General features: G+C 33.2%; 1 protein-coding gene across 2 annotated transcripts; it reads right to left on the bottom strand.

Annotated features, from left to right (window-relative positions):
• Positions 1 to 1088: 1088 nt before the first annotated feature.
• Positions 1089 to 18835, bottom strand: LOC139524062 (uncharacterized). Of its 2 annotated transcripts, none has more exons than XM_071318619.1 (10): positions 18200 to 18835; positions 7303 to 7427; positions 6526 to 6691; positions 5772 to 5877; positions 5181 to 5417; positions 4548 to 4648; positions 4142 to 4244; positions 3558 to 3675; positions 2203 to 2307; positions 1089 to 1554 (listed from the first exon to the last, which is right to left on the bottom strand). In XM_071318619.1, the coding sequence occupies exons 2-10, from the start codon at positions 7388 to 7390 to the stop codon at positions 1424 to 1426; spliced, it is 1155 nt and encodes a 384-aa protein (XP_071174720.1). In that variant the 5' UTR covers positions 7391 to 7427; positions 18200 to 18835; the 3' UTR covers positions 1089 to 1423. The 2 variants fall into 2 exon arrangements, with proteins under 2 accessions (XP_071174720.1, XP_071174718.1); XM_071318617.1 differs by lacking the exon at positions 18200 to 18835 and adding an exon at positions 7787 to 8033.
• Positions 18836 to 19182: the final 347 nt, after the last annotated feature.

Here is a 19182-nt window from a genome sequence, read left to right as displayed (position 1 = left end):
TTGCTTTCGTGATTTGTTGCTGTGCATGAACTGATTTAATGTCATAGATCATGATATGGATTCACCATATCCTTTGTTTACCGGGTCGTTACCATCCTGAGGTAAAAACATTGTCAAATGAAAATAACACTGTTCAATTAATGTGCGTGCAAAGCGCTTTCCTGAATTAACTTTAACCAGGAACGCTCAAACCTATAATATATTAGCCAATGATGTATAAATAGTAAATACACAGTAACGTACAAAGAGTGGTTTCTGTTTGGAAGTGCCTGATGTATAAGTACGCAGCCATGTCGGGTCGAAATTGGGTCAGTTAGATTCTTCATGTAAGGAGCGTTCAAGGAATCTTTCAAAAACTATTTAAAGGATTTTGTACGAGGCCTGTTACAAGGCGAAATGTTTCCCTTTTTCAGTCTACTTTCTTTATCAATGGTGGTCTGAATTTCTCGCCCTTCATAGATGTCGTCTCACTTTGCAAAATTTATATAGCGGATTATTTGATACTTGTTCTCTGCCTGTATGTACATGAACTATTTGTCAATTGACTAAGTTAATCAATCTTTATTTTATATTGATGTCATCGAAAATATTATGAACTATTTGGTTAGTCCCTTCTCTCTTTTACTGTGTTATTCTCGAATTTGAGGGAGATAGTTTACCGAAATGACGAGCGCTTTAATCATATTTCTTTACTTATAATACTGGTACTATTACTCAGACTTCTGAAATACAATAGTTATATGAAAACCGAAATAGACTAAAATGATATGACTTTTTTATTTCATTGCTTCTATTTCTAAGTCTTTGAAATAATCTTTTGACGTATGGTTGCTATCTTTTTACTGTTGTCCTACACCACATTCCACGCAGAAGAAACACACGACCTGTGAATTCCGTCTCTAGAACCATACTTGATATATTTCATCTTCTTATTTATTTGACTTACCCAGTTAAATGTACCCTCCCTCAGTTGATAAGAAATAAACCAGCATATTCTATACTTTCCGAGATAGATAAACATATATTTTTAAATGAAAATCTGAAATAAATGTTCACATAATTAATACTAGTAAACAACAACTAAGATCAAGTCATAATAATAATTTATAATAAAAGATTTTTTACACAAACACACTTTCTCCTCAATACACGAACATTCTCATTCAGATACACAAATTCAAGACTTTTAGTCTTTAAGTCCACCGACCCATATTCTCCCCTGATTTAAACAGACATAATATTCTCGCACTTGCATAGACATATATATATATGTCATCCCTGTTTCACGCAGGCAATTATACTCTCACTTTATATATTTCACAGACCGCACACACATACATGTATACGCCTGCACATCAACAATGAAACACGTGTAGTTGTAACAAAATATTGTTCCATAATAAAGTCCTCATCTCATCAATGTTTATGTTAACTTCATGTTTTCTGTTGATTTGCAAAAGAATCCCCATCTTTTTTGATTCCATGGGTTTGTCTTATACCATCCAAAGGAAACTTCTGACTCGTCTGTAGTGACCTTCAACTTCACGATCATACCTAAAAGAAAAAGTCAAGATTATTGTACAACCCTACATTCACTAAACTGGTGAATAATTACAAATAAACGATGATAAAGGGCTGCTCATTTGAAATATGAATTATGTAAAAGACAAGTATCTTCTGGATTTCTATTTTTTTAATCCTTCCTAACTTAATCATTTTGGTTTATTTCACCTCTTCTTATATATGCATACAATTGATAAACATTTTAAATAATTCTAGTTTTCTATTGTTGTTGTTTTGTGATATTAATGTTGTTGTCTTAATAACGTAAACTGTACACTTATTAGTACATTAAAAATATTTTAAATGTCTAAAACTCATTTTTTTCACTCACTGAAACAGATGATGAAGGCAGTGACAGATTTGTACCGTTATTGGTGAAATTTTGTTTTTGAAGATGTCTTTTTTGTTGTGTTTTGTTTTGTTGTGTTCTTTGATTCCTGTCTCAGTGACGTATTTCCATATTTCTACATGTATTTAAATCTAGATAGTGTTTCAATTATTGTCATTGCTGTTGGCTTGGGGCTTATTTTCACAAAAATGTTTCTTATCGATCTGCTTCATACTTTTGACATGTAATGTCATCTGGTATTATCGTATTTTCTTCATTGACCTTATTTGAAACTATTGTAATGAATTTACCTTTCGTAGTTTTGACAAAACATTCGTTTGTTTTCTCGGACAAGTTTGTTTTCTCCAAATAATTGTTGCTTAAAAAATTGAGCTGGTTGTCTTGGAAACTGACGTCTGCAAAACAATTTGTTATATGTTTTATAAGTTAAAAGCTAATTGTAGCACAGATTAACATAGTTAAGTTGTTTGAGCATTAGCACCTCTGAATCGTCCAGCATTTTACCTCAATATTGTATGTCTTATAGATTCGCTTTCTGTACGTGAAATACATTTATTGGTAACCGTCTGACATCAAGACCAACGCCAAATATAAAGTTAACATTTTAGCCACGGTCCATAGAAGACATCAGTAATTATTGGACAACAGTATGATAACCTAAAAAATTGTCAATTTCCTTTATGTTGATGCTTGATTGCACATACCCTACAATTTGCTCTTTTGAATCACAAAACACATACATAGTCAATACAAATAATGACATGTTGATTTTCTCTTTTGACTGTTTTTATATTTTGTCATGTCCGGATCTTTTTAAAGCTATATATACTGTATGCGTTTTTCCTCCTTGTTAAAGGCCTTAGGTAGCACTCCACAGTTAGGTGTGTAGTTTCGCATTTTGGCCCCTGTGGATTTTTCAAATATGAGAGCTAGTGTGCAATAAAATTCATTTTTGGATAGCTGAGTATTAAAATAGCCTTTGTATTGGGTTTATATGAACATCAAGATTATGTAATGTATGTAATATAGGCTGTTTTCTGTATGACAGTCCGTATTTGCATGTCCCTACCATACATTGGTCCGGCAATTATTGTAATGTTTTTTTCCAACTTTTTATCGCACGAACTTAGTGATTGGATTTTACGAAAAAATGAGGCGAAAGACACCCATTTTTTATTTGATCATTAGGAAGATTTATGAAAACAGTTTCTAAAAAGGTATCACTCAAAGGCATTGAAATTCTAGTTTGATCCAAATTTTGGGGGGATATGTGACATGTCCACCCCCCTTTTTGCAATATTTTATGGTAAATAAATGCAGAATGTTGCCATGGACACACATAAAAGGAATTAATTTTCACTCTTTTAACTTTTGAAAATCAAATCTATGAAATATACTGATTACATACATATGCACATGTACAACACAAACAGTTAGGTTAATGTATTAGAAATCCAGAAATAGGAGATGATAAAACATTTTGTGGCTCATTTTTAATTTTATTTTCTAACTGTGGAGTGCTACCTTATAGTTTCATATAGCTGTTGTACGTCCTCGTCCGTTGTTTTCTGATAGATAGATCTAGGTATCATTTGTAAACAAAAACCCGTACTATATCTAAATATACAAATAATAACAAACTTACTATTATTATTGCGTTGCGTTTTGGCTGTTTCAGATGGTTGTTTCTTCATTTTCTGTTGCGCGGTCTTGTGACTGACAAATTGTACATCTGGTAATTTTGTTTTTGCAGTACGAAATTCCTACACAAATAGCATTCAGTAATTAATATTGCAATCAAAACTTACAAATAACTGTGTATAAAGAGAATGCATATAAAATATTTGTTGCAAATGTATGAACGCATTAAACAAAAAGCAGGGAAAAAACTGTTTTCAAGTCTGTTCTCTGTAAACTTGATAATAAAATGATCATTGAAAATTGGATTTACATTTTATACGCAGACACGCATTTCGTCTGCAAAAGACTCATCAGTGACGCTCGAATAAAAACGTTAAAGAGAGAGAGAGAAAAAAAAGAACAAAGTTAAATAGCGTAGCGGACCCAAAATTCCAACAGTGTTTTTATACAGCTACGGTAATCTTTCCTTGTGTAAAAATCCTTAGAATTTCAAAAACTGCAAAGTTTTGTAAATAGTAAACACATTATAACGATTTTTTCTTTAGGGACATATTTGTTTTGTCTAGAAGGTAAGGTAAAAATAAATACCTGTGGTAAACTGAACTGGTATATGGAGCTAAGCTTCTCTATAATTGATTTCACAGCCAACCGGTAGTCGAAATTATCAATGTGTGGAATTACTTCATAGAATCTACAAGAGAACAAAAAAAGAATCAGCAAAAAGAGTATTTGATATCAACCAGAACTGCAGGGATAATTTTTCATTTTTTGTTTGTCTGACAATAATTTGTGGGTATTTTTTCTTTCGATATATTAGGTCAGCAAAAGGTAAATGTACATTAAAAAATACTAAATCTCAGAAAGAGGACGAAAAGTATACATTTTATTCAATAACTATAAAGTATGAGTTCTGCCTCATAAACAGTCAGCCCTTTATTTCCTTTGACCGCCCATAGGGAATAAATCAATAATATATCTTACACCAATAACTTACTTGTTAGTTTGTGTTGCTAAGATGTATTTCAGACACACTAGTCCGCTTTGTATGCGCTCTACCAAATTATATCTCATATCATCCAATAGATCCCTTTCGAGCTAGAGAGTATATAATGAAAAATAGTATCAGAACTGATCTATGATAAGCAGATACTGACTTAACATTAATTGGGCCGTTAGTGTTCTCGTTTGAATTGTGTTATATTAGTGATTTCGGGGCCTTTTACCCCTGACTAATGTGGTATGGGTTTTGCTCATTGTTTTATGCCGTACGGTGACATATAACTGTTAATTTCTGTGTCAGTTTGGTCTCATTGGCAACTATACCACATTTTCTTTTTTAAAGTTAATGTACAAATAATTATTTTCAGTTTCCTTTCTTTAAGTGACAGGAAGTGTGAACCAAGAAATTGATGATTTATTTTTGTTTGTGAGAACTGAGAAAATGATTGATATGTGTTCTATGCAAGTCAAGAACATTGTTTGTGCATGCTAGGATACCAGGGAACTATTTTTTTTTTTGCATACACATCTGATAAAAATTGAAGTTTTTTTCCCTAACAAAATGTTTATACTGTTTTCGGTAATATGTTATTCTAAGTTTAAATTTTAGTTCTTCTGTTATACTAACCAATCTCAAGGCATTTCGTGTTGATTGCTCTTTTGTCATCAAAGTTTGAAATCTTTTGGCTGTTTCTGTTGCTTTCTCCTTTCTATGATTTATGATAGTTTGCAAATAATTTATCCTGTCATCTCTGACTTTCAACTTTGACCTTGAAAGTTTATCTGCATTGAAATATCTTGGCAACTCGATCTTCTTCAAACATGCTTCGTATTTTTGTACCTTACTGTCAGCAACCCAACACATCTTAAAAAGTTACAACAAGATTTCTAGTTGTTAGCCATGTAATATACTTCATGTTCTTAGCAATAGCCGCAAATAGGTGTGCATAAACACTAAAGATTGGGAAATTATAGATACTTATTTTACCACTACCTATAACCTGGACTTCTTTTTGAGAAAAGTCGTATTTGTATTTTAGCCTTCAGTAAAGAAAGAGAAAAGAAACCAATACCGTTGGACCACCCGTGCAATTCTAATTGCATTTCGCATATACAGCTTTTAAATATATAATAACTGACCAAACCCTTTGCACCCCTTTCTTCTCCCCTACCCAAAATATAAGGTTAAAAATGAGTGGTTTACGTCGTAAGAATTTACCTTCTGTTGTCTTTGTAGTTTCTTATAAACATGTGTGTGTGCCCTTCTCAGTTTATTCATTTCATCAAGTCTTGCATAATATTCATCAGTTGTTGTTTGATCAAATCTAGAAATATATAATGCACTTTTGTTGATAAAACCGACATATACATCAACAATTTTCTGTAAATAGAAAAAGAACTCAATTTTTACAAAAAGGTTTACAGGTAGCCAGCTGAAGGACGCCTCCGGGTGCGGGAGTTTCTCGCTACATTGAAGACCCATTGGTGACCTTCGGCTGTTGTCTGCTCTATAAACGGGTTGTTGTCGCTTTGACACATTCCTCATTTTCTTTCTCAATTTTATGAACTATAATATAATTAGATAATTGATATATTAGAGATTTGTAATTCTGTTTTCAGTAATATATTAAGTCTCTATGTTCCCGTAAAGAATAAACTCTTGACAGCAACCATTATGTCTTTTCAAAATTGTGTCTATCAAAACATATACATTAGATCTCAAGATAACCAATACAGTTCTGATAATGCGGACAGACAGACAGACAAACATAAAATTGAGAATGGAAATGGGGAATGTGTCAAAGAGACAACAACCCGACCAAATAAAAAACAACAGCAGAGGGTCACCAACAGGTCTTCAATGTAGCGAGAAATTCCCGCACCCGGAGGCATCCTTCTTACTCATGTTTTCGTGTAATGGAACATCTTTTGACACTATATAATATACTATTTTATTTTAAACAACAACTTACGTTGAAATTGGCTGTATACTGTGGGAGGTTGGAACAAGTTTAACGATTTTGTTTTGAACTCTTTCCGCAATGGAATTTTTACTTCTAGCTGTCTGATGGGGTCGGCTAGCAACACCCAACAGCGTCTCAGTCAGTAAATAAAACAACTTATTTAATTCCGGAAATTCTGGAACGGAAAAAAATATGCATCTTATTATAAAATAGAGACAAGGTGTATATTAAGTAAACTTTATCAAAGTATGCAAATAATAAAGGTTTCCCGAAACATGAAGACGTCAATTTAAAGCACATTCTCTGTTGAAGACTTATTGTAATTGAATTCAAAAATCTTTTTTGTTTTTTCGTTATATTTAGTAACTGAAGTTACCAAAATGTAATATGCTTGACAACGAAAGCATATGCATATCAATCGGGTGAGCGTGTTAGCAAATCTTTAGCAACATTCACATTTCTAATTTTGGTAACATTGTGCACGTTATACCCTTGCTGGTTTATTTTTTATTCATATTTAAAAATGATTACTAAAACTACACAGAAAACATTTTAGATTATTTTTATTTGCTTATGATCAATATCACAAAAGTAATAATCCGATTCGATCAAACTTTCGAGTCTAAATTTAAAATTAATTTATGTACACTATTTCATCGATCGATATAAAGTCCAAAAAATGTGAAAGTCTATGAGAGCGTTTTTCGAAATAATTCTTAGTATTCTCAACTTTTGTTTGCATTTGAAATTTTCCACCACTAGAAATAACGGTATGTTTATTCTTACCCATATTCTGTTTATAAGTCATCAATTTCTTCATGATGCCTTTTATTTGTTGTATTGGGAAATCAGCTGATTTCGAATGGAAGCTCATATCAAGTGACTCAGTTATTGTAGCGAATACATCGATTCTGAAAGAAAAATGTAGTAAGTTTCACATCAAGTGAAGAACATGACTAAATGTTTAAATTTTCCTTTTGACAATCAAGTTGGATGAGTGGCGGTAAGAAGTGTCACCCCGAATTCTCGAAAATAAATAAGTCTTTTCTGGATCCAGAAAAAAATGATTATTAATTCCCGAGTCTTGATAAGTGTGAATACCACATTCCCGCGAAAATAAGGACACAGTCACGATTTCCCGCAAAAATACAGGCCTAATCTAAACGTCCCACATGGATTGTTAAATTTTGAAAAATATGCATTGAACATAATATGTCGAAACAATGAAACTTTACGCGGTTATAAACATATTTAAACAACAGCAACTTACGTTTTGTGTGCAACAGTAGTAATGCTGTTAATATTCGGAAAACAGACACAATCCATTTTCTTTTCTTCGATTTCTTTTGAAAAGACTGCAACTCAAAATTCTCTTGCTTAACTATCCGTCGTAGTGAAGGAAAGATAGACCGGATGGCAAGATAGACGTAACGTCATAATCTGAACGTCTTTTCGTTGGACGTTTGGACACAGATAAAGAGACAAAATGCCAAAAGTAACGTAATTTTTAATTGGTCGCATCGCCGCTACCGAAGGACAAACTTGTAAAGCATGCTATGAAAAGTTTAAATAGCTCTTTGAAAAGAAATAGAGAAATGGCAAATGTCCTTTGTTTATGTTCTGCATTTTTTCTATCCAAAGAGCAACTTATTTTACATATTTCAATGCGTTCAAAATGCTATCCTGCGCGATCAAAAATACTAAAATTTTGCAAAAACCTGTCAATATTGCGATTTGGTTCTATCATCAGACGTCTATTATTTTGTGATTTGTTAACTATGATACAATGAATATAAATATATTGAAAACTTTTTGAAAATGGTCCTGGGTGAAATAAATCTAGGTGAATATTAAAAATAATTGCCCCTACTTCTTTGTTAACATATATGTATTTATTACCCAGCCGCGTATACTCAATTTATTGTCTGAAAACCAAATGTCTTCGGACGGTGACGACGATATCGCCTTTCTACGGAAGCCGATAAGGACCATTCAAAAAAAAAAAATTATGTCGTAATTACGACATAGCATGTCGTAATTTCGACATAACATGTCGTTATAACGACATCCCTATGTCGTAATTTCGACATAATATGTCGTTACAACGACATCGCTATGTCGTAATTTCGACATAACATGTCGTAATAACGACATAGCTATGTCGTAATAACGACATCACTATATATATTAAAGAATATGTATTATGATTGCCAAGACACTAAATGACACAGAAATTAACAACTATAGGTCATATCATAATGCCCCCAATAACTAGAAAAGCCCCCGCATAATCAGCTATAAAAGAGGGACGAAAGATACCAGAGGGAGAGCCCCGAAATGCTGTGTGGCAGACAGTGTTATTAATTAATTATTAGCTCCCTTGGTAAAACTCCAAATTTCATATTTAATGTATTTCATTGTTAAATAAATACATGAAGCTGAATAAGTATATATCTGTTAATTGCATAGCTTTTGCTATTTGAATTCATTGATTAAAGATATTTATTTATATTGTAAAGTTTAATATTTGTATCGTCGCAAAATCTTTGGTCACCTTCTTTGGTTACCTTCTGTGAGAAACTTATATATTTTATAGATCCTGATTGGACGTAATAAGTAACCGACCGGGGACTATGAGGACTGACCTGAAGTCCTATCAAGGCAAACAAAGCTTTCCACCTCTCATTAAAGAAGTGCACAACTCCATGGGTTGTTGTCATGAGGGTGATTGGACGTATCGATTGCTCTGTATTTACTATCAAACGATGGGCACGATGTTCCTAAAACACGACATTACACATAAAAAGCGGCGTCGAAGAGGGTTTTTGATTAATTTTTGCAAGTTTTATTTTTTTTTTTTTTTTTATATGTTGGTTGATTTATTTATTAAATTACAAAATTTTTAAAATTTCTGATTCTGGTTCTGTTCGTTTTGTGATGTCATTTTATCATAAATTACCTCAAGTTGTGGAAATCTATTTAATAATGTTTACCCTTTAAGTTATTTCAACTAAAAATGCATTACTGTCGCAAGTAATGTGGGAAAGAAAGATGGGACGGAAGTAGATATAGGAAGATGTGGTACAGTTTTCCATAAGAAAGATATTTTTTTTTAGATGTACGAAACTTTTATCATATGATGTTTAACTTTCAAGGTGCATATCATCTAGCTATCTGTCATTGTAAAATTTAACTTAACCCCAATACAAATATATCTGACACTCTGCAAGTAAATCGAACAGTTTTACCCTTGGTTAAATTTGAATAGAATTGTATTTTCCCTGGTACATAAGTTGTCGAAATACACCCCTTCAATTACTTGAACCTTGGCTTGAGAATTATTTCCGCGCAAGTCATCTATAGTGTTTAATTTCTGATATACATTTTAAAATATAGTAATCTACTCCTGGATCGTTCGCGAAAACGGCTTAAATAATCCCGGGTTTTTAAAATTCGATGAAACGGTTTTCGTCGCTGTTTGGGATTTGTCTTTCAATTACTAGTACCTCAATTTCATGCATAATTACACCTTATGTAAGAATCCAGGGTTTTGATTGGTTAATAGCCAGTGTATTTTTCACCAATTTACTGTTATCAAATGAATATCGTTCATTTTTAACGCCGCCGGGGTATTTGCTAAAAGGATATGCCTTTTTTACCCTCTCTGCCGTGGTATTTGCCAAAAAATACTCTATCCGACTGGACGCTTGTAACGTCACGATCATCAATGCGTTTTAGTACATTAACATTCGGTGTAATTAAACAGATATATCATGTTATTGAGGGGTATTTGCGAAAAATACCAGTCTTGAGAATGAATTTCCCTCGCCTTACGGCTCGTGAAATTTAACATTCTCTCGACTGGTATTTTTCGCAAATACCCCTCCTTAACATGATATATCTGTGCACAAGTTTATATTGACGAAAAGTTCCGGTTTCGCTAGTACAGGAATTAATTTCATCACGACAGTTATAACATGAATAGCAGGACAAATCGCGAAGTAAAACACTCCGTGAACTGGTATAAGTCTTTTAATATTGGTGATTGCACCTTACTGAAGTGACGACTTTAAATGATCTATGGAGTACTTCCACAATATAAATTTCAATTCGAATTTAACATTTAGAGGACTGTCTTGGTGTCTAAAATTTGTCTTTGCAAAAGTTGGACGAAGTGTTTTTCCCCATTTCCCCATTCTTTTAAATAAATCGTTAAAAGCTATAAACGATTGATAAAAATTACAAAATTTAACCTGTGTCTAACCTATGTCCCCGGGTGGAGTCTATAGCAACATGCGCTATTCTTTTTTTTCGGCAGCAATCATCAACCTTTTTTTCAAAATTTCATAACACGATTTGTTTTAATTATCATGATCACTTAATTGAAACTTTAGCACATGTAACGACGGAAATTAGCGTCTTTCGAACATTCGACGTTTGGACAAATTGGCTACTGTTTTGTAATGTGTGGAAGCATTTTATTCCTTTAAGACCCAAACATGTAGTTAATAAGAAAAGAATCTTGGCATTTTTTACTCTTCGTGTATCTAACTTTTGTTTTGATTAATTATAAAAAATACGCGTTAACTGCTTTGAAAAATGAAATATCAACTTGGACGAAACGGCTACCGTTTGAAAAATGACTGTGTAGAGAAGATTTTATTGAATCAGCAATATTTGAACTCACGAACAATGAGGCAAATATTTGTACTTTTGTTAGATATTATTATTGTCTTACTCTTTTTATTCATTTTCTGCTACTTACAACATTCACTTTCAGTCGTTGAGATAACGAAAAACGTCGTTGGACATTTTTCTTATTCCCGCTTAATATGAAGCCACCGAGTCAAATAAAATTTGGCAAAAATAACGGCTTTAACGCCACAAAGAACCGACACCTGTCGTTGTTCCTGCCAAGTATCAAGAAGATCAGAGAATAAGAAATAGGATCACTATACATAAGATTTAAAACAGTTTTTCATAAATGTAACGTTGGACATCCGGTTTTTTTCACATAGCTTTGCTAATCTAATCATCAAATATACTAGATATTACTTAGTTATATATGATTTATATTGTTTTGCGGATGAAATTTCGAAGGTTCTGTTTTAAATCCTAAAGCTTGTAGGAACATCGTGTCCAACGTTTGAAAGTCGAAAGAGAGCAATCAATATTTCAATTCACCCTTATAACACGAAGGCATGTAATTAAAGCTTGTTTATAGGTAGGACTGTATGTCAATCCTCATATAATTCCACACATACTTTTTCGAATAAGTAGAAGGTTTATAAGATCTTAACTGACTCTGCATCACTTCCACGGCCGGTATTTTGAAGGACTTAAATAGGATCTATAAATTATATAAGTTTCTCACAGAAGGTAACCAAAGAAGTTGACCAACGATACAAATATTAAACTTTACAATATGAATAAATATCTTTAACCAATGAATTCAAATAGCAAAAGATATGCAATTAACAAATATATACTTATTAAGCATCATGTAAATTAATCAACAATGAAATACTTTAAATATGAAATTTGGAGTTTTACCAAGGGAGCTAATAATTAATTAATGTTAACACTGTATGCCACACAGCATTCCGGGGCCTCTCCCTCTGGTATCTTTCGTCCCTCTTTTATAGCTGACTATGCGGGGGCTTTTCTAACTATTGGGGGCATTATGATAACATATAGTTGTTAATTTCTGTGTCATTTAGTGTCTTGGCAATCATAATACACATTCTTTTATATACATAGCGATGTCGTTATTACGACATAGCTATGTCGTTAAAACGACATAGTGATGTCGTTATTACGACATGTTATGTCGAAATAACGACATAGCGATGTCGTTATAACGACATGTTATGTCGAAATTACGACATAGCGATGTCGTAATAACGACATGTTATGTCGAAATTACGACATGCTATGTCGTAATTACGACATAATTTTTTTTTTTGAATGGCCCTTATCGGCTTCCGTACCTTTCCAGTATACATGCCGAGATACATGCTTACGGCGGCAATTAGTTTGCGGTCGTGTACTAACAGTAGTCATTTTATGAGGTGTCTTCATGTCATGACCATGCATACAATATTTCAAAACATAATTGAAAAACATAAACGATTAATCAAAGAAAATTTACATGTAGATGTATTTAAAAACATACGCTAATTTTTTTCAATCATACTCTTCAAAAGAAAAGAAAAAAACTTAGTAAATCAGATTCGTTTTTAGAAAGTTTTCGATAGACATCAAATAATTTCTAATTTGAGTGATGATTTATTAATGGTGTATTTAAAATTAGAAATGCCGATCCTAGCAATGTGGCAGGAAAAATTGAAATAATACCCCAGTCCCAATAGGCCACGATCGCACTACGATCTGTGAAAAAAATGCAAATTTTGATGATCGTAGTGTGATCGTGTAAATCGCAGTAAGGTCGTATCACGGTCGAGGTGAGATCTTCAAGATCGTGAAGAGCGTGGCCAACTTTGAATATGTTCAAAACAATCGTGGTGCGGTCGTGGCGAAATCAGGTCGTAGTAGAAGCGTAGTGAGAGCGCACTAAGATCGTAGTAAGATCGCAAAGGTCGCTGTACAATCGTAGCGAGAGCGTAGCGAAAGCGTGATTCTATTCGGAGAGACTGTGCTACGATCGCACAGCGACGTTATCACGACCTCACTACGACCATCACGTTCTCACTGCGACCCAACTACGCTTCCACTACGACTATACCACGCTGTTCACGACCATAGTACGATTCTAGCACGCCCTTGCCGTCCTCATCACGCTCTTCTTACGACCTGACTACGTTCACACTACGACCATCATTCTCATTGTCATTTTCACATAAAATACATAAAAAAAGCTCCCTAGATTTTGTTTGTTTGAATGTAATTATCCATTTGCTCTAACGGCTCAATCATGCTTCTCGTTTTTATATAGATTAGACCGTTGGTTTTCACGTTTAAATGGTTTAACACTAGTAATATTTTGGGCCCTTTATAGCGTGCTGATTGATGTGAGCCAAGACTCCGTGTTGAAGGCCGTACCTTGGCCTATCATGGTTCAGTTTTATAATTTGTTACTTGGATGGAGAGTTGTCTCATTGGCACTCATACCACATCTTCCTATATATATTGATACATCTATGTCATCTCTGCTATCGTTCACTAAAATATCGTCATTGAGCTTTATGGACCAGCAATAGATTGTAATTTAGGTTGGATCTCTGCTTGATCAGGATTCGTTACTTTGCTCCCTCTGCCTCTTCATCAACTCCTACTACCATGCCCACGTGTTCTGGTAGAATTTGGTGGCATGACTGTATTGTTTCCGAGAAATCTACGATTTAATCACAAATAGAAGGAATTGAACTGTATTGATATGGAACACGATGTTGACGTTATTGCTGAGAACGTAGTAAGATCGCGCTATGAACGTAGTATAATCGTGGTAAGAACGTGTTATAATCGCAGTAAGATCGTGTTGCAATCGGATAACTCGTGGTATGGTCGTAGTGAGAACGTGAAGAGCGTAGAAAGATCTTGATAAGCGTAGTGAGGTCGCAGAATAAGCGCGATGAGAACGTGGTGTAATCGTAGCGGGATCTTTGTAGAAGCGTAGAGAGGACGTAGTAGCATCGTGAAAGCAACGAAAATTTACATTTTCATGCCGCTCATACTGCGACCTCACCACGATCAAAATTTATTTTAGATCGCGGTGAGCGTGGTGCAATCGTGGTCTAGTGGGACTGGGGCTTTAAGCAGGATAAAGTTTTGAAATAAAATCATCATGCGTTTCCTTTTTGGAAGAGTATATTGGAAAAGCATTAACAAGTATTTAAAGTAAATTTACATTTGTTCGACCACTTCTTTGGTTGATTTAGAAGGACATTAGCATGGTCTATTTTCATTCAGTAGTGAAGGTTATTAGATGACAATGTTGACCCTATCCAACCTTTTTTCTGTTTTATGTTTCCAACTGTAATTGTTTTATTTTAGTTCATCTAATAAAATTCAAACTATATGGTGAGGTTAACACATTGATTGTAAAGGAGTTGTTGATTTGTGTATTTGCAAATACAATGCACACTCAAATAAATACATCAATAATAACATTGTATTTGTATTGTTTTGTAGAAATTAAATAATGAAGAATTACAGATTTTACAGGATTTTTTTTTGTCCTGCCATTAGAAAATATCTATGTTTTATATAACCCATTGATAATTTGTTTACTAAAAACAATAAAAGCAACAGATTCTGTTTATACATTTCTATAACCACGCAGTCATATTACTATCATACTATGAAAGTAAGTTCAGGATATTTATCAGTTTAATGAACTTGCCAAACAAAACTTCACCCAAAAAACATAGAATAAAATCACTCTCAGCACATAAAAAGACTATGTCATAACTTTTAAAACTTCTTCAAATCAGGTTATCCATACATATATTTTTACCACATAGGGCCCTCCAAGATGGCTCCAATCTCAATGATGTCTAGTTATAGCTGGATTTTTTGGTGACTGTAAAAGAGGGACAAAAGATACCAAGGGACAGTCAAACTCATAAATCTAAAATAAACTGACAACGCCATGGCTAAAAATGAAAAAAACAAACAGACAAACAATAGTACACATGACACAACATCGAAAACTAAAGAATAAACAACACGAACCCCACCCAAAACTAGGAGTGATCTCAGGTGCTCCGGAAGGGTTAGCAGATCCTGCTCCACATGGATATATATCAGAAGAGGGCTTAAGTCATACTGTCTATCATACTGTCTATCATAGTTGATATCTACTAAGTATGTAGGCATTATCCTTTTCGTGTCAAGCTTTATTTTACATCATTGGAATTTGAGATGGTGTTGTATCAGCATAAATGACTCAACTGATAGCAGAGACTATGAAATTAAAATCAATAATTTTTATTTAAAGCATTCTGACTTATTAAAAAAATAACATCATCTGTTTCTTTAGAATACTGTGTCTCTGTTAAACATTGTTTTAGTCCCAACATATCCAATTTCAGCCATCTTGCAGGTCATTTTAGATTCACTTAAAACCTATATTATCACGAAAAGATAAGCAACATTTCAAAATTATAAAATTTAAAAAAAATTTAAGAATGGCACATGCATTCTAAATTTTTATATTGTGTACTTGATATTATATTGTGTTTATACTTGTATGTATTTGGGGAGACTTTAATGAACTATTGAATCTTCGCTCAAGTTTTAACTGACTTTCGTTATGTGCATACCAGGAAAATTGAGAGAGAGAAAAATGGAAGAAATGTATAAAAATAATGAGAACTATAAATGTGGACAGCGAAAACTATTAGAAAATAACTGGTCAAGAGAAAGACTATACCAGCTCACAGTATTGCTCCAGTAACTGAAACTTACTTTTACTTGATTGCTCAGATGTTGTTGGTACCTATGATCACATACAATTGTTTATTGAATTTTCTGAATGCACACTGATGTTGCACAATGTCAAAAAGCGGTCTTATCGTAAGTGAGTTTTAAAAAGCTTCATTATATGTTGTGTAGCTGTTTTGACAATAAATGTGTTATAGGATTACGCATATTTTTGTATAGGTTATTTATAAAGATATCTAATGTTCTGCACTAGATACACATTTGGACAATAAATATCTCTTCAGTGATGATGCTCGAGGACAATTTTTATGAAAATTCACTTGTTAAAAATAAATAGCGTATTGACCAAAAACAATAAAAAGTACAGTGCACCATAGCACTAGCCATACAAGGAAAATTTAATTACTAATCTAAAATAATGTTTTCAAAATATAAATCTGAACACAATCTTCGTGTTTTCATGTCAGTACTTCGGTCATGACTGGCTATACTGACAACTAACTCACTGCTTCCATAAAAAAAAAACCTTTCTGCGGCGCAATTGTAGTTTCACAAAAAAGGAGTCTAAAGTTACTCACTTTCAGTTGAATTCGCGTCTATTGAATAAAATGTGAAAATATTCTTCGAATTTACTTTGTAGAAAAGTTTTGTTAAAGTTATGAAACAAACAAAATCATATTCGTATTTTTTTCACATCTCGTGGCTAATGTCCCTTTGAAGGTCCTAAAATGTATCACCATGTTAACCAGAATAAGTTTTCCCGAAATAGAGGACATGCACTCCACTTCTGAGAAAATCTTTCGGAAAAAGAAAGGATATAACGCATGCTTGTTAGACAAATTTCAAATTGTGAATTTCACCGAAAAAGCGCTTATGCCAAATATTCTTATTCATTCACGCCTGAAGCCATGATTTCTAAATAAAGTTAAATACTTTGATTTTTTGCAGTCTTTTTTTTATTATAAAAATTTCAGGCAAAGCTATTCTTCTGTCTTCTGCTTTTAATATCTGAAAAAAGAAGTAATTGCAAAGAATTAAAAAGGCTAATATTTTTCAAATAATTATACCAAGAAGTAACGTATATTGTACCATTACGTATTACCCATATCATTTTATGCCAAATAGAATTAGAAAAAGGTAATTGATTTAAATGCAATTAAAAATAAGATTAATTGGTTTATTGGTTGGTTTTGTATGGTAAATTTCCAGTGACATGTAGTACGCAAAATTAATTTTGGAAAAACATACCGTGGTATTTCTCTATATTCCTAATCCTTAGATTTTTGTCTTTTCTGAAGTTCCTTGTCCTTTTTCTTGTCAAACAATCTGTATCGTATTCTGTAAATCTTAAAATAAACAAGACTTCAATTTAAAGATTATAAGCTTTGAAAATATAAAGGTTTTTTCTTAGAGTTGATTACTTAACAGCTCATATGGTTTGCTCTCAAACAAACACATTACAATATTCATTTAGCGAGGAAGAACAATTGAGCAATGAAAAAGGGTCGAAATCGTCACTGATCATCACCTTCTTCAACAAAAAACGTATAATGTTGTGAGCACTGAATATAATGTTGTGAGCACTGCATATAATTTTGTGAACACTGCATATAATGTTTTGAACACTGCATATAAAGTTGTGACCGCTGCATATAATGTTGTGAACACTGCATATAATGTTGTGACCACTATATATAATGTTCCGACAACTGCATATAATGGTGTGAGCACTGCATATAATGTTGGGAACACCGCATATAATGTTGTGAGCACTGCATATAATGTTGTGAACACTGTGTATAATGTTTTGAACTCTGCATACAATGTTGTGACCAGTGCATATAATGTTGATTATTTACATAAGGCAGTCATGGCGTTCCATACGAAATACTATAACTAAAACTAACTTCTAAGAAGACAATACGAGGATCGAAAGTTTACATTGCATGTATGTATTGCGGTAATAGTAATTACAAGCAAATGCTGGATTCATTGCTCTCAAAAAACTTTCCTAGATTACCCTTCACAACAAAAATACACGGAAAGCTGACATAACGCAAGCAGCTATATAGTCATATATAACAAACAAACAAATAGCAGGCTTAAAAAGTTGAATCGGCTGTTTCTGTTAAAAAAAAAAATTTTGTAGTACCAGTCTGGGTTTTTTGTATAGTGTAAATTTCATGTTTAAACCATTTACTTTGAAACTGTTCTCAATAGTCAACATTTTTCTGTTTTACCTTGTAAGATATCATTATCATTTTTCATACAGACTTACCAGACGAACAAGAGGCCAACAAAAGCACCCTTCTGGTTGTACCTGCTCTACTGGAGTTACATTTTCGTCATTGACAATATTGTCGTCTGATGTCCACGGTTTTGCTGCAGACGACAGGAATCCAGACATTTTCACAGAAGGATGGACTATAGCATCCTCGGTTTCTGTCAGTCTTTCATTTAAAGAGACATTGTCTGTTTCCGTTGTCTTAGAGTCCGTTGTTTTGTTTCCAGACTCAATCGGTAATAAGGAAGATTTATTTTCATTTGCAATTTGTTTTACAACAAAACCGCCATTTCTTCTACGCTTTATTTTGTTTTCAACTTCATCATTAGTAAAATCTTCTATATAACGGTTGTAGTTAGTATTCACGAAATCATGAAGCTTGAATGAAAAGGTTAGCCATTTTGATGTTACCTCAGTTTCAAAACTTTTGGCGCCTTCCCTTTTTATTTCGTCCTCTGTATTGTTTTGTAATCTAGTCTGAATATTGTTGTCTTTATTTTCACAGTGTTCTTTCTGCTCATCGATTTCGAAACATTCACTTCCACAATATGCAATTTGAAAACTCATGACTGCTGCAAATGAACACCGTTTTACAACAAATGTTTGCAGACTATCTGTATAGATCTATATAGCCTAAGCAACAACAATCTTGCAACGTCATCATTCGTTTTATGACGTTCGGTCATTATAACTTTTAAGCACATCACTTTGCATCCGTACTGTACCTTCGATATGCTTCTGCCAAATTTTTACTTATAATGTTGTAAAATTATTATTGGACTACCGACTTCGTTTAAAGTGCATAAATGTATACAATACTCAAATTAAATTACGGGGTTAAAGCCTAAAATTGCAAAGTTATAACACCATGCAAAATACATACATGTGGCTGTCGTTTGTTGATGTGGTTTATAAGTGTTTCTCGTTTTTTATAGATTACAGTATTTTTCAGTTTGGATTGTTTTACTCTAGCCATT

Source organism: Mytilus edulis, chromosome 5, assembly GCF_963676685.1.
Source record: "Mytilus edulis chromosome 5, xbMytEdul2.2, whole genome shotgun sequence".
In the NCBI taxonomy this organism is placed as follows: Eukaryota; Metazoa; Mollusca; class Bivalvia; order Mytilida; family Mytilidae; genus Mytilus; species Mytilus edulis.
Note: the sequence above shows the minus strand (reverse complement) of the source record. Positions and strands in the feature narration are given on the sequence as shown.